At 30.9% G+C, this 16,971-nt stretch overlaps 1 protein-coding gene across 1 annotated transcript in view; it reads right to left on the bottom strand.

Annotated features, from left to right (window-relative positions):
* Window positions 1–16,971, bottom strand: part of LOC126884552 (importin-7) — a 112,172-nt gene that overhangs the window by 64,119 nt on the left and 31,082 nt on the right. Inside the window, exon 2 of the mRNA XM_050650511.1 lies at window positions 2,924–3,235. Within this exon, the coding sequence (XP_050506468.1) occupies window positions 2,924–3,235 (312 nt within the window). The remainder of the gene's footprint in view (window positions 1–2,923; window positions 3,236–16,971) is intronic.

The following is a 16,971-nucleotide window of genomic DNA, read 5'->3' as shown; positions in this document are numbered from 1 at the left end:
GAATTATCAACTCAATGAAAGATTTAAGGTAATAATCTGGGAAAATTAATATAAAACAAGGAAAATTAATTGCCAGCTATTTTATTGCTGGACATGCTGAAACCAAATCTTAAGATCTCATATATTAGTAATATAGCTATGCAAAGTCCACAGAAAGTGTGCTATTTTGTTTATAAACAAATTAGCGCTCCGAAATCTTTTTTTAAAATCATTGCTCTATAACTCAGAAAATTTTAACTTCAAACCAAAAACACTCACATAAAAATTTAATGTAACTTAATTCTGCACATTGACAATTTTTTCCGATTTCCTTCGACGGAAATTTTCCTCGGAAAATTCGGATTTTCCAAACAAAATCTTTAATTTTCAACTAAAATGTAAGGGAAGTAATTATTTATCAATAATTAAATAACTTGGGGACATAAATCTTCTTTGTTATGAGTGTCTCGAAGATATGAGAATTTGTATGTACAAAGAGGACCGGGATAAAAAGGTAATGGTTCAAAGATTAAAATCCTGTTGTTTACAACTCTGTCGCAAATACTGGTCAATTTTGACCGGTCATACATGGAACCACTCCTCGTAATTCAATTTTTTTTCTTCGAAAAGTGCACAGAAGCCGTGCCCTTTTCAACAGCGTTAACTTAATTTAATTTAATCTAATATTTTCTGAGGGGTTCTATTTGTTTATAAGCCAAAAAATTGTTTCTTTATAACATTCCTGAGACCGCTCAAATAGTCCAATTTCAATTCTGTAAAGTACGTTGAATAGGTATACAGTGCTTTTATATACGAAGATCATAGTTATTCTGGTGTATAATCTTTCTAATTATTATTTCGACCGAAATTTTTTAATTAACATTTTAATTATTGCTAAACTATTACATCGCTACAGTGCGGTGGAATAAGTGTTACCCCCCCCCCTGTTTACTTGTTTATTTCAAGAATATAAGCAAAGCGCTCAGACAATTCGATTTTTAGACTAATCATAGTATATTATAGCATCAACGTTTCGAACTTTACGCGATCCCTCTTCAGGTGACAAGACATAACTTTGATTTTTTTTAAATGGTACATCATGTGACACCTCATTTAAAAGCTTTTAAAATACTGATTACAAAAATGTATAATAATTTACTCCTATTTGAGAGCGTAGGCGCAAAACTTCGGTCGAAATATTTTAAAATGCATTTATTTTTTTCGAATTCTGAGAAAACGAATAAGTATTTTTGAAAAATTTAAACGCATAATGAAAGATTAGATTATTATGAAGGGCTGAAAGTCCCTTAGACTAAATAAAAGTTTATTTTGAATGACATATTTGAAATTAAATATTAGACTAAATTTTCTCTTTTTTTCACTCCTGACATATTAAAATAAACATTATAGAAGTTCTTAGGGACTCTTTACTCTCGATAATACCGTAATATTTCATTCTGCGTTTAAATTTTTCAAAACTGAATGAATACTGAATGAATGTATTTAAAAATAATTCTACCGAAATTTTGCGACTACTCTCTCAAATAGGAGTAAGGTATTATACATTTTTGAAATTAGTATTTTGAGAGCTTTTAAATGAGGTGTCACATGAAGTACTTTACCATTTAAAAAAATCAAAGTTATGGCTGTCACCTGAAGAGGGATCGCGTAAAGTTCGAAAAGTTTATGCTATAATATACTATGGTTAGTTTGAAAATCGACATGTCCGAGCGTTTTGCTTTTATTTTTAAAATAAACAAGTTTTAACAGGGGGGTAACACTTATTCCACCGCACTGTATAAACTACTATTATATAAAAAAATCTTTAATGTCATCAATTTATTTAATTATTGATAAATAATTACTTCCCTAAAATTTTAATTGAAAATTGCAAATTTTTTGGAAAAACTCGGATTTTCCGAATAAAATTTTTGTTGAAGGAAATCGGAAAAAAATAACTTTGTGCAGAACGAAATTACGGTGAATTTTTATTTGAGTGTTTTTGGTTTAAAGAAAAAATCTTAGGAGTTACAGAGCACCAATTGAAAAAAAAAAGAAGATTTAGGAGTGCTAATTTATTTATAAATAAAATAACACACTTTCTGCGGACTTGTCATACCCCATATTACTAATATATGCAATCTTAAGATTCGATTTTAGCAATAAAATAGCTGGTAAATAACTTTTCCCAAAAATGGCATTTTTTCGATAATTTTCCCAGACTATTAACAAATGTTTCGCTGGTTGCGTAGCCAATAAATCCAATAAACCGGAGCGCCAACCCAAATTCTGAGCAGTGTCAAAATGATAACGTTAATATCCCCAGTTGTAACTAATATCGAAATGAATAAGAATCGCTATAAATTGCGACCATCATGGCGGACTCGAAATTAAATTGCGACGTCGAAATGAATTAGAATCAGGCCCCTGACTGTACATTTTGAGATTAATAAACATTAATTGAAGAATTATGTATTTTTAGGAAATTTTGATTATTTCAAGTATATTTTTACTGTTTATTCATTAAAAAATTCTATCCATTTATTGTTATCAAATCTCTGGTCAACTTTTATCTCACATACGTGAAAAAGAAGAATCTGCTTTACAGCAATAAAATTGATAAACTACAAAACGTTTTACAACGTTTTCAATTTACACATTCTTTTTTACTTTCACTGCCGGCCAAAATAAGGTCGTACATGACTCACTTGGCCCTAGTTATGAATAAGAATAGATGCGGTCTGATCCTTATACCCGCGTATTAGGATTCTACAAGAGTATGAGAAAACAACTCTAAACGTGAAAATCCCTAAATAGGGACTTTTTATTGTACCTCATGACCACGTTGTCAGCATTTGGAACCACTGTGTGTTGCTTTTATAAAGATTAACTCTCAACACTTTTCCCAATCGCGCCTAAAGAAGTATTACTTCAAAAAACTTACTTTGTCAACAATCTGTGTCCATCTTCCTGGAAAGTCATGCTTGACCATGTGATTAACACAAGTGCACAGTTGAGTTCTAATCAAATCTGGTGCATGGACTACAGCATCCACTATACTGTCTCTAATAAGCGCTCGGTCTTGTTCATGTAGAGCAAAAGGTATCGGTTGTCCCGCTTCTGCTTCTCTATCCTGCCAATTAGTTGAGATGAGGTTTTTGAGATAAATGGCGCCAGCTTGACGAACAGGCATATCACAGTCAGACATCATTATGACTTGAAGGAGGGATGGGGCGAAGCCGATAATTTTGTGTATCTATAAATGAAAATAAACATTTTTATTATTTTAAATACAAAGCAGATCCTTTATACTCTGATATACAGTGATGAGCGCGCTAATAACCGGCGAAATAACGCAAAAGATGGAAGACATATTAAGTTATGAGATAAAAAGAGATGAAACTAGTGAAGGTGGAAAATTTAGCGATAGAAACCTATAAATTTACATTATATTGATTGTTTCCCACCTTTAGACGTATCAGAGGAGTATGTCAACTAAAACTGTCACTGTGACAGTGGTAGTTGCCAAATTCGTCCGATATGTCCAAACGTGAGAATCAATCAATATAATGTATATTTATAGGTTTATATCACTAAATTTCCCACCTTTACTAGTTTCATCTCTTTTTATCTCACAAATTAATATGTTTTGTTATTTTGCCGGTTATTAGCGCACTCATCACTGTATACTCTATACTTCTGGAGATACATTTTATGTATAAATATCTAGCAAAATCATACATTAAAAGCTATAAATTACATGGAACCAAAATACATATGTTTAAAATAAGAAATGAAACTTAAATAAGACTTTTGTAAATCTACAAAAATTATATGTAATTAAATTCAACAGGCAATAATCTTTGGTTGCCTGTTCAAAAGTGAAGATATTACATATTATGCACGATCGATCCAGCCTAAAAGCACCGCTTCCTCATCTGACTCCCAAATTATTTCTTATTCTATTCTTCCTGAATGTTCCGAATTGAATTTTAAGAATGTACTATACACTCGCCAGGGAAAAACTTACCAGACTCAAATATATAGAAAGCAGTAGATCTTGGGTTTAACAAGAAAATGAGGGAAATATCAAATAAAAACGCCTTTACTATTACAGAAATGAACTAAAATTAAGTACAATAGCAAAAGAGCAAGAATAGATGAATGAAATTCTACAGATAATGGAAATGATTGGACATGATTACAAGACATTGGAATGGACATGATTACAAGACAAATATTATGAAATTGAAGATCTATAAAAAAAATTATGACTTCAATTTACATAGAAAAATAAAAGATATGCGTAAGAAAAACCTGCAATGTCAGTCAGCAATTCAGGATAAAGAAAACAATTGTATCAATTAAAAATATCAAAAACTAAACAACTAAAACCAACACAATGGCTTTTTAATTAATGTAAGACGAATTATAGAAAAAATTCGAACAATCAGGCCTATAATTAGCAGATAAAAGCCATTGTGTTAGTTTCATTATGTGGATGACAATTTTGTTATCTGTAGCTACGAACGAGGAATGTCAAGTTACAAATTTCTTCAAATTTGATAAATTATCTAAACCTTAAGATCCACTTAAACACAGAAATAGAGAACAGACATATTGCGTCTCTAGAAGAACGAAAAAGGAACTCAAAACTTGAGTGCAGGGTATACTGAAAGCCAACGCACATAAACCGTTATTTCAACAACTCGAATCACCAGATTCTAAACAAAAGAGAGGACTCATAAGAACCTTAACGGGTTGTGCTACTCAAATATGTAAACCTGAATATTGGGTAGAAATCCAATTTTAAAACCAATTTTAGTGTCCTGACTACATATAATGAAAAAACTAAAAGTGCGAATTTTGTCATGATTTTTGGTATGTGTGGTTAGAATAGAATAATATTTGGAACAACTTGTTCAAATAACTTTTTTCGATATCTTTAACAACTCAAAGCAAAATAGCAAAGTAAACAAAACAGTGTAATGTGTGTAAAAAATTTATGTCCCCTGCCTCCTCTGGAACAGAATGGTTACGATATAAGGGACTAAGTGAGAGAACATAATACAGTCGCCAGTGCTATCTATGCCCTCTACTCGCGCTGGTCCACTATTCGCTGATGGTTTCAAACCGTTTGAAACTGATGCTAGAACAAACCTCATGTTCAAAATGAGGCAACAGCAACATCAATCAACAAGAATTAAAATCTTTAACCCGGTCTATATAGACATTTCAAATAACAAAAATTGCCGGAGAGCCAAATTTTGGTGGAGAGCTAGGGTATACCATAACAAATAAAGTTTAAAAAGTCCCCATCGATCCCATGTGTGCGTCAAAAGTTATTCGGGGTCAAAGGTCAAAATTTGAGATTTTTTGGATTTTTTTCGAAAATGGTAAGTTTTATCAAAAAAAACCTTAAACCAAAGTTGTAGATCTTAAAATTCTCTACAAAAATAGTCCTTACTATTTTTTTCCTAAGAGTTGCCATTCCTGAGATATCGCGATTCAAAGAGTCACATTATACATGATATGCACACGTTTCCACACCACACCTGTGAGGTAGTGTACTCGGCGCGTTTTTTTACCGTGGTTTCCCCTGTAGGCCTACTCCACTAACTGTTTTGACAATTTTAGGATAATTTAAGGAAACAATACCGGTCAAGTTCTAGATATTACCTTATTATTGATATTGATTATTGATATTGCTATTGATTATTAGGTTAACTATTGTTTTGATTTCTTTAGATATTTTAATCAGATTCATATTCTTGAAAGTCTACTTCAACAGTCAAGTCTTCTTCGATTTCATCTTCTTCCTCTTCCTCTTGCTGGATGTTCAAAAATTGTTCAAATGTGACTGAGTCATTGGTCCCTTCATTAAAATCACAGGAGTCTTCCTCTGTTGTACTAAACTGGACATTTGAGCAAGGCTGACCTTGGCAGTTGGTACACACTAGAGAACACAGCAACCCGACTTTTTTACATCCACATTTGGCACTACAACCTTTTTTGCAATTGCAAAAAATATTGTTAAGCAGTTTTTCTGGAGCAGGTGGGAGTAAGGTTTTAATCGGTTCCAGAGTATTATATATATTAATTTCCAACCCCAGTCTTCTGGATTCAGTTCATTGCCTAGCCATGTTTGAACTTGATAATATACTCGATACAAATGTTGAAAAGCAGATGCTGATGTTGGAGGAAGACAAGATAGTTGTACTTGTTTCTTGTTTCGCGTATTTTTTACAAAAGTTAAGTATCGGTATATGTATCGGTTTATGGAGCTCCAAAAAACATTATTTGTCTTGATAAATACCGATACTTAACTTTTGTAAAAAATACGCGAAACAAGAAACAAGTACAACTATCTTGTCTTCCTCCAACATCAGCATCTGCTTTTCAACATTTGTATCGAGTATATTATCAAGTTCAAACATGGCTAGGCAATGAACTGAATCCAGAAGACTGGGGTTGGAAATTAATATATATATAACACTCTGGAACCGATTAAAACCTTACTCCCACCTGCTCCAGAAAAACTCCTTAACACTATTTTTTGCAATTGCAAAAAAGGTTGTAGTGCCAAATGTGGATGTAAAAAAGTCGGGTTGCTGTGTTCTCTAGTGTGTACCAACTGCCAAGGTCAGTCTTGCTCAAATGTCCAGTTTAGTACAACAGAGGAAGACTCCTGTGATTTTAATGAAGAGACCAATGACTCAGTCACATTTGAACAATTTTTGAACATCCAGCAAGAGGAAGAGGAAGAAGATGAAATCGAAGAAGACTTGACTGTTGAAGTAGACTTTCAAGAATATGAATCTGATTAAAATATCTAAAGAAATCAAAACAATAGTTAACCTAATAATCAATAGCAATATCAATAATCAATATCAATAATAAGGTAATATCTAGAACTTGACCGGTATTGTTTCCTTAAATTATCCTAAAATTGTCAAAACAGTTAGTGGAGTAGGCCTACAGGGGAAACCACGGTAAAAAAACGCGCCGAGTACACTACCTCACAGGTGTGGTGTGGAAACGTGTGCATATCATGTATAATGTGACTCTTTGAATCGCGATATCTCAGGAATGGCAACTCTTAGGAAAAAAATAGTAAGGACTATTTTTGTAGAGAATTTTAAGATCTACAACTTTGGTTTAAGGTTTTTTTTTGATAAAACTTACCGTTTTCAAAAAAATCCAAAAAATCTCAAATTTTGACCTTTGACCCCGAGTAACTTTTGACGCACACATGGGATCGATGGGGACTTTTTAAACTTTATTATTTGTTATGGTATACCCTAGCTCTCCACCAAAATTTGGCTCTACGGCAATTTTTGTTATTTGCCAAGCATTTTGATGTCTAAGTTGACCGGATACTGTATATTAAAAACGTTACAGATACAGATACGAATCGGCAAAATCTTGACAACATGACGTCAAATCCCTTCTTCTAACTAACGAAGACCATACAAGAAAGTCTAAGATCAGCCAAAGATCGAAGAGGATCATGTTGTCCACTCAAGAAATTTACCACACCATCTGTAATTTTGGTTCAGTACAACAAAACGTAGTGTAAATACTCGTTTAACTTCTTTTTTCTTCTCTGGAAGCTCCATGTTTTACACCGGTAGTTAATTGGCTTATTGTACATATTCCATTACCATACAAGTCATGGCAACATTTAGCGCGCCTATGAGTATAATAATTATTGTTGTCACAATATTGTGCCTTCGTGTTTGATAGTATAGTCAGTATAATGTCACTGTCACTACCGTACTGCCGTCGCACCGTTGAAAGTTCGCAGAACTTTCGAAAAAAAAATATTGATGACGCGCTGATCTAGCCTCTTAATGCGAGACGGCCACATGTGACTACTCAGAAGAGTAAGTTTAGATTGGGCTGCATTCGCAAAAGTGAGAGAAATGTTTAAAGCAAATGTCCCAATCCATTTAAATAAGAAAGCTTTCAACAAGTGTGTTCTACCAGTCCTCACAAACAGAGCCCCGCAAGGCTGATTGGCGCCCGCGTGCGGGACATATTTTAGCGCCCTTTAAATCTACTATAATGTGTATAAAACTAATTTTTGAAAAATTTAAACCCAGAATGAAAGACTACATTATTACTGAGGCCAAAAGTCCCTGAAAACTTCTATAATGTTTGTTTTAATAAGTTACAGGGGTGAAAATAAAAGAGAAAATTTAGTGTGATTTTTAATAATTGCAAAGATTTAATTCATAAGAAACTTTTTATTTATTTTAAGGGACTTTCGGCCATCGGAAATAAAGTTATCGTTAATTCTAAGTTTAAATTTTTTTAAAATACTTATTAGTTTTCTCAGGATTCGAAAAAAATGAATACATTTAAAACACATTGAAAATTTTGACAGGCGACATTTTGCGCCTTTCTCTTAAAATTTTTGCAACATCAATGAAGCACCCTGCATCTTAAATTAAAAATATACATTTAAGTAAATAAACAATTATATTTTGTCATTTCAAATTTACAAAACCAATTTTATACAGTGTGTCTACATAGCTAGGAACCATATGGGAAACTGTTTTATTATTAATTTTACGAGAAAAAGTTACTTCTTTATAAAAAGTTCTGCATTGTCTAGAACTCAGAATGCAACTATCAAATATCAAATTTTATGAATCTTATACGAGGTATGTCAAAAAATATGAATTTCGGTCAAGAGCAAAATACGTCTAGTTTTCACAATATTGAAAAGTTATTATGAAAATTTGTTCAGCATTTAAAACTATGTTTATACATATATGCAATTACATCATTCTAATTGAAATATATTGTGATCTAGAAAGTCTCTTTAGTTTTGATCGAAACTCATATTTTTTTCCATATATCTCATATAAAATTGAAAAAAATTGATAGGACGGTTGCATCTTAGATTTTAGACCATGCAAAGCTTTTTAGAAAGAACTTTTTATCTTACATTAATTGTACTTTTAAACAATGCCCTTTTCATTTATTAGAAATAATGTGATGTCTTTTATTATTAATAATTAGCCCTTTTCAGTTATTACAAATGATGTGAAAACTCTTTTATTATTATTAATTAATTAATCAGTAACAATAAAAGAGTTATCGCATTATTCGTAATAAATGAAAAGGGCGTTGGGTATCTGTAATTTGAGAAAAAAAAATTCAATTGAAAGGATGTAATTGCATATTAAAACATAGTTTTTAATTAATTCCGAACAACTTTTCATAATAATTTTCGATATTGTGAAATATAAGGTACTCTTGATCGAAGATTTACCAGTAACAGTAAATAATGTTTGTGAGTAATAAACGCATAGACAAGAAGGGAAAAAATACTTAAGTCAAATACATAATCATAATTCATAGAGTATGTATTTGCTTACTTAAGGGTAATTATCATAAATTCGAGTAAAAGATTCACTTTATACCAGTAAAACTGCTTGATCCAGCAAGTTGTGTTTTTGTTGGAGTAAAACTGCTAGGTTGCGTTTTATGGGTGTTAATTTATGTTTCTACTCGTCAAGGAGTGTGATTTGATGTTTATTTCACTATTTTGAGTGTCGCGTCGTTTTAGTTTACAACATAAAATGGATTGGATAGTATGCCAAGCGTAATTCAATCTACTTCAAAGAAAAAAATTAGGAAGGAACAACAAAATGTAATATATTTTTGACGGAGTAAGTAAGTCCAACATTTCGTGACGGGAATAATTATTTTTTCAGTAATAACATTATTTGATTTTTAAGATTTCTCTAGCTGTTCATGAAATAATCAAAATTGTATATAAAAAATGATTATCTCATTTAAAATAAATATTTCTTATTTAAAAAACCTTCGATTAGGCGCCCCTTTGGGGTTACGCCCGCGTGCGCCGCACGCGTTGCACGCCCGGTTACGGGGGCCCTGCTCACAAACGGAACAAAAATTAAGATAGACGGGATATGTTACAAAAATGTAAGACGATTGATGGATAAAAAAATTGCTTCAGTGGAAACCAAGGGCAGACAAGCGAAGATCCCTAATACAATGTATCTATGAGTTCTATGATCTCAGAACAGAATTTCGACTAAATTGTGTAGCAAAGGCGAAGAACAGAAACAGATGGAAATATCTCGAGGAGACCTTTGTTCAACAATGGACAAATCACAGATGATTGATTGAGGATGAATTACAACAGATCTGACCATTATACACAGAACAAGCCGACTAAAAAGCTAGGGATTAATCAGACTTACTTACTCTAAAATCTTTCAGTTATCATATCATAGTCAGCATATTATAATTCAAATAATTATTCATGTTCGTAGTTCATTTTTAATATATTGTATGCTTACAAAATATTTTTATAATCTAATTCTCATTTTCAAATCAACACATCAAATTAATCATTATTTATTAGCAACGATAATATAAAATTATTTGAACCAACGTAATCGCAAACATTAATCATCAGAATCGTCCAGACAGATAAAACTAAAAAAGTCAATGACACTCCTGTTCCACTGTAGGTATAACAAGTTTTTTTCCTTATAGACAAAATATACCATAAAAATAAAGTAATAAGAAGCAAACAGCATTTTTTTACTGACATCTCCCAAACAAAGGTAAACATTCAAAAATATATCAAAGGTTAAAATATTATGTATTTAAAAATAGAAAATCTAAAGAATGTTGAACTAAATAAACTCATTTAACTGAATGAATCATCCAACATTCCAGCAGTATAATTCAAGGGCAATCAAATTTTTATTTTTTGGTACTCTACGCAATTGTAATATAATGAATTCCTAATAAATTTATATTAATTGGTATTCAGAAGTCCATCCATTCAGTCTACGAGAGATTACTAATAATTAATTTTTGGGAAGGGCCAGGTAAAAACAAATATTTATAAATATTTATAACTATAAAAACACTGGTTTTCAAATATTTTCCGTGAAATCAATAGAATTTTGCATGTTTTAAAAAATTTTCGAACCACTTTTCCCAATCCAAGCAATGTAGCTTCAAAATAAGCATTCTGAAGCCTTCACCGAATACTGGAATAGACAAAAAACCTATTCGATATACACACATCAAAATAATCTAGGGGACACCTATATTAACCTTTAACTACACGCGCTGGCGTATTTTGTACGCCAGATATAAGAACTCTACTGCAAATATACAGTCAAACCTGCCATATCCGGATCAATGTGGCGACAGACCGATCCGGATATGAAAAAATCCGGATATCAAGACCACTACTTCTTTTACAGTCTCTGAAACGTTTTCTCCTTCATACATTCCAGTAATCAACGCCGTCAATAACTTTCGTCGATAGACACGTTTTATAGATTATAATACATTATTTCGCCATCTTTTAGTTCTTCTTTTAGTGCGTTGTCCAACAGCATCCAATAGACTGCCTTTCTCGGTAGATTTCGGTAGATCCGGACGGCGCAGAACCGTCCGGATATGGGGAGGTCCGGATATGGCAGGTTGTACTGTATTTAAAAATTCAATTTTTGACCTTGTTTATCTATCTAACAATCTAACTTAACACTGGAATGTGCTTTACAATTGGTTTTAGTTTTGTTATAATCGGCGTTCTGGGAATATAGTAATTTACAGTTGATATTATTTGTTGTTTCCGGTGGTGGACAATATACCCCACGATTATAGTAATATAAGTATCATACATCTTTCGATTGTTTTTTAGTCATTATGGCACAAAATATATTTTTCTTTATAAACAATACTTTTTCTCATGTAAAAAATCACATTTCAAAAATTTTTTTATTAGTAATTTTATTTATCATGGAATCAGATTCCAGTTATAAATCCCAATTGGCTTACTGCGAAGGAACTTTAAGTATTCGCTGATGCCGAATAAGGTTTATAACAAACAACTAAATGTATTTTTTCAAAAATAAATAAACAAATCCGCTGTTTTTAAGTGTACTTATTTTCAATTTTCTTGTGGTGTATAAAGTACGCCACGCGTGTAATTATGTTATAACTTGATGCGCGGGTAGTTAAAGGTTAACAGCTTTAAATCAATGTTAGTTACAAATATTGGACATATTTGCAGCTACTGGAAACATATTGGAACACTGCACTATTGGAAATATTTTTTCGGAACATAGGAACTTTGCTTATTGTTTGCTTGCAAAGGCATGCAAAGGTGTGATAGTCAGCGGTAAAGGGATTACAGTCAAACAAATGAATTAATTTTAAAACATCGCGACGTTACACTGGTTAATAGCAAATCAAGAATCTAACTTATGGCATTGAAAGTGCCTATGCTCCGAAAAAATATTTCGAAGACCGTATATGCATAGCATAAGCAAAACCCTCTTGGAGGAAATGGTACAATTTTTCACATGTGAAAAATAAAATCATATTTTTACTGTATCAAATCCTAAATAGGGAACTTGCACATTTTTTTTATTAGATAATAATGTTCAGTTTTGTTTAAAAATGAGATTTCCAAAATTTCACGCTTCAAAAACTCGTAATAACTTAGAAATACATATTTAAAGTCTTCTGCGGTATAAAATAGTTCAAACGGCCCGTGACGTCACATAGTTTTGCATTAGTTTTGATTATGGTTATATTTCGCTGTGTCTAGGTACACGCTAACGTGTACGAAAATAAAAAAAGTTAGGTAGACGCGAATTAAACTTCATCAAGCCAGTGGCATCATTATTTAGCTTGCCCAGTGACTATATATTTTGGTACATGCTATTTTGATATGTTTAGTGTTTGTTTAATAGAAAAATATTTGTTAAGGAAAGGGAAGCAGAACTACTCAGATTTTTCAAACTTAATTGTAATAAATCAATGTATATATATATATATATATATATATATATATATATATATATATATATATATATATATATATATATATATATATATAAAAGTATATATTTAGGTTAGCAAAATAATTATATTTATTTAGTTGACATGACATGTAGGTACAAAATATTGTTAAAATAATTTTTATACGTAAGTGAATTATTATAATCAACTATTCTAAATACAAAATAAGCCACAATTTAACTAAAAAAATTATTTTATTAACGTTTCGACGTCCAAATCGGATGTCATTGTCAAAATACAAAAATCAGTCAGATTAAATAAATTATTAGAAAAAATTTTTTACTATGCAACAACATTTTTGTTTAATTTAATAATATTTTGTATTTTGACAACGACATCCGGTTTAGACGTCGAAACGTTAATAAAATCAATTTTTTAGGCTTTAGGCTTTAGGCTAAATTGTGGCTTGGTTCCCATTTAGAATAGTTGATTACAAAAATGCCACAAAGATAATAGCTTCAGAACAAGTTAATTATTATTGTGAAAGCTTTAGGTCTTCCTTTTATTTTAATCTTGGACGGTAATACTATTTCATTTATAACTAAAAAAATATATATTAATTTATAGTCTCTTATCTTTTTCGTACTGTTTTAAAATGTTCTTAAACTCATTAAAAGAACTAAATAATTGTCCACACTCCATAGTTAATTTAAAAACAAACACTAAACAAATAAAAAATAAGAAATCACTGACACTCAAACTTTTTTATTTGCGTACACGTTAGCGTATACCTAGACATAACCTTATATTTAGGTATATTCTTCTTCTCCTGCTTTAGTTTATTGGCCTCCACCTACTTGGGTATTTGGCCAGCTCATCGTCGTGGAATAAGTCAAAAATATTTATATTCTAATGACATTTATCGTATGTCATTGTAATAATATATACCAGTTTGTTAAAATTGGAGTTTTATACTGCTTTTGAAGGAAAGGAACGAAGGTTTACTATTGAAAATAAAACCATTTTGTAAACTACAAATTTTCTATGAATAGTTCAAACGATCAAAAACACTTGTAACGTCACATAAATGTATTTTCTACTGACGTTTATAACGTCTAATTTAAAATTCTGTTTACTTTATTGGAAAAATGTAAACGTAAAACCAAGTGACGTCACGACTCGTTTTGCACCACCTGTTTTAATTTGAATTTTTAATCGTCTTTAGGGGCCAAACGAAAGACAAGCAAAACTTTTTTATCTTTGATACATGTTTTAAATTATGTTCTGCTGTGATTTATAACATTTTTTTCGAATTTAAAAATTAATGCAAGTTCCCTATTATCTCTTAATCTACTCCTTATTAATAATTCCTACTACTGACTACCCCGTTCCTGTAGAAATACAGACATTTTTGAACAATGCAAACAAAAAACTTTGTCTCTGGTTTTGTCCCTCGAAGAGAACACACGGTTCTCTAGGCAGTAGGAAAACCAAGGAAGAGGTGAATAGACAAAGTGAGAACCTATGCTAAATACATTTTGAGGGTGGATGACCGAAGTGGAGCTGCCAAAGAAAAGGATACTTGGAGGCAGGGTTGGCAAAAACCAAGGTTTTTTCGAAAAAACCACAAAAAAAACAGGTTTTTTGGTTTAAACCAGGTTTATTTAGTTTAAACCAGGTTTTTTTGATAAAAAGTATAATAAGGCTAAAAACTTTAAAAATGAATAAATTATTTTATAAAATTAACTAATAAACAATGAAAAAAAAATGATTAAGACTACTTTTATTTTTGTTTACACTAGTGATGAGCAAAACAATAACAAGACCAAGACCAGGCTAGTCTTGGTCTTGCAGCTAAAAGGCAGTCTTGGTCTTGGTCTTGCACTAGCCGGTCTTGTTCTTGGTCTTGGTCTTGCTGCAAGAGTCTTGCTTTTTTGGTAGTAATAATTTTAACCAAACAATTTCGAATAAAATGTACATTGAAATAAATAAATATGTGAAGAATGAAACTATATTTTTTGCTTTAAAATTTTAACAGAATGTAGAATGTAGTTTCAAACGGATACCAATTTTAACATTATACATTCACTTAATGACCTAATTATTTCTCTCTATATAAAGAGATTAGAGTATATTTTTATAATGGTAATGTTTACCAGTAGGAAAAACCTGCATTTACAACCCTTGTTGCAATTGCCGACCTTCGGTTGTGTCACGTTGTGTTTTGCATGCTGTCGATACCTGCCGCCTGCCTTCAGACCACGTCTTGAGTCTGGATTATTGTTTATTGCCCCTGTATTTTAATAAAATGTTAAAGAAAAAGAGCTTCTTAAAGGTGCCACAAATGGTCGGGAACCTTCAATTCACGGATTTTACGAAAAGGAATAAACGGTTTATAGTTGTTAACAGATAATGATCTGCTCCTTTCACTCGAACACTGTAGTATTTATCCTACGAGGGTAAAATTTAAGAACATAAATTAAATTTTTTAAGAGAACACAAAAATCAAATATTTTTTACTCTATTTAATCATTATTTAATATAATTAACTTTTTTATAAACTAACTAAAACATACTTTTTAGTAAATACGTAGTTTGTTATCTTGCAGTAATCTGTTATCTTGCAGTTCTTTAATTTTATTTAAACTACATTGCTCTCGTAACACGAGTTGTTCGCACTTTTTATTTTCACATATTTTTGGATTGAATACCCATTATGACATTTAAAAAGTTGAAAATATTCGGATGTGGGTAGTAAAAACTAGAATTTAAAACACATTGAAATGATGCGCATGCATTTCAAGTGCGGCACATACTATTTGTACTACTGGCCCTTTCTGGGGAAAACCTAGATTCTTCCAAATAGTTTTCAACTATGAAATCAGTAAAATTCTTTACACGTTTGTCATCCGGGATTTTCACAAATAAAACTTCCAACTTTCGTTGATTGTAAAAAATTAATCCAAAAAATAATTTTAAAAATTTCCCAGTATCGGAATTTTTGTCATTATATTCAGAAACTGAACCTAAGCTTTGGATTTTGCGATACCAAGCTTGACACATTACAATCGACAACCAGTTATTTTTTATTCAGGCCACAATGCTTTCACAGCATTGTGAATCCCTTTTCAAAATCTATTATGATATTTTTTGTATTCATTTTAAATTTAACGACCTACATTTTTCCTCGATTATGCGAAAAGAATTAAAATAAGTGTCAGTATTTTTATTAGACAAAAAAGCGAAAACTACTGGTACATAAAAACCGTTTTTAGTTGCATTTTTTTTAGATGGATTACCCTATCTATAATTACGTTTTTTTTGTCTTACAAGTAATTTCAATTGTCCTTGAACTGTCACCGTTTGAAAACTTGCCTTCTGGACAGTTTGAAGGTTGAGAAAATGCAAACCGTTTGACTTAATCAAAAAGACTTAAACATATAACCAAAATATTATGTATTTTAAAAATTCGATATTGTTTAAGGTTTCTTACAATGTCAGTATATATGATTGAACTAAAAAAATAAAGTTAAATAATAAAAACCGATTTTTCTTTGGGTACAAACATATCTACATAAAAATTGTTCCTGGTTAAATTTTCTATCTAAATATCACTTTTTAAAGTCAATGATACTTTTTTTCACAAAAATATATTCAAAAGAAAAAGCACAAAGAAACCCAAAAGAAAGAAATTTTGTTTTTTGTCCCATAACTTTTGTCTACGAGGATATAGGTATAGACATTGCTTTACAGAAAAAAACCTACATATTTCTTCTTTAAAATGATGTTTAGTAGAGGTAATTAGGATTTATAGTTTTCGAAATATGATTTTTCAAAGTTCGTCACTCACAGCAATTTTGGGCAATTTTCCTTGTTATTTCGCAAATATTGTTCTGTAACTTTTTTCTACGTAACTTTAGGTATATGCAATTGTACACGTAATAGGAATAGACATCAATTGCCTTTAAAATGGTCTACTGTATAACGTTGTACGACTTTTTTTTAAAGAGATTATGGTTTTTCAAGATTTTATACTTTTAACGATTTTTTATAATATAATATAAAAATAAAATAATATTATTATATAATATATTATATATAATAATATATTATATATTATGTATTATATATTATATAATACCTAATATAAAAAAATATTATTTTTTACGATTATTTTTG

The sequence above is a fragment of the Diabrotica virgifera genome, chromosome 5 (assembly GCF_917563875.1).
Source record: "Diabrotica virgifera virgifera chromosome 5, PGI_DIABVI_V3a".
Classification (NCBI taxonomy): Eukaryota; Metazoa; Arthropoda; class Insecta; order Coleoptera; family Chrysomelidae; genus Diabrotica; species Diabrotica virgifera.
Note: the sequence above shows the minus strand (reverse complement) of the source record. Positions and strands in the feature narration are given on the sequence as shown.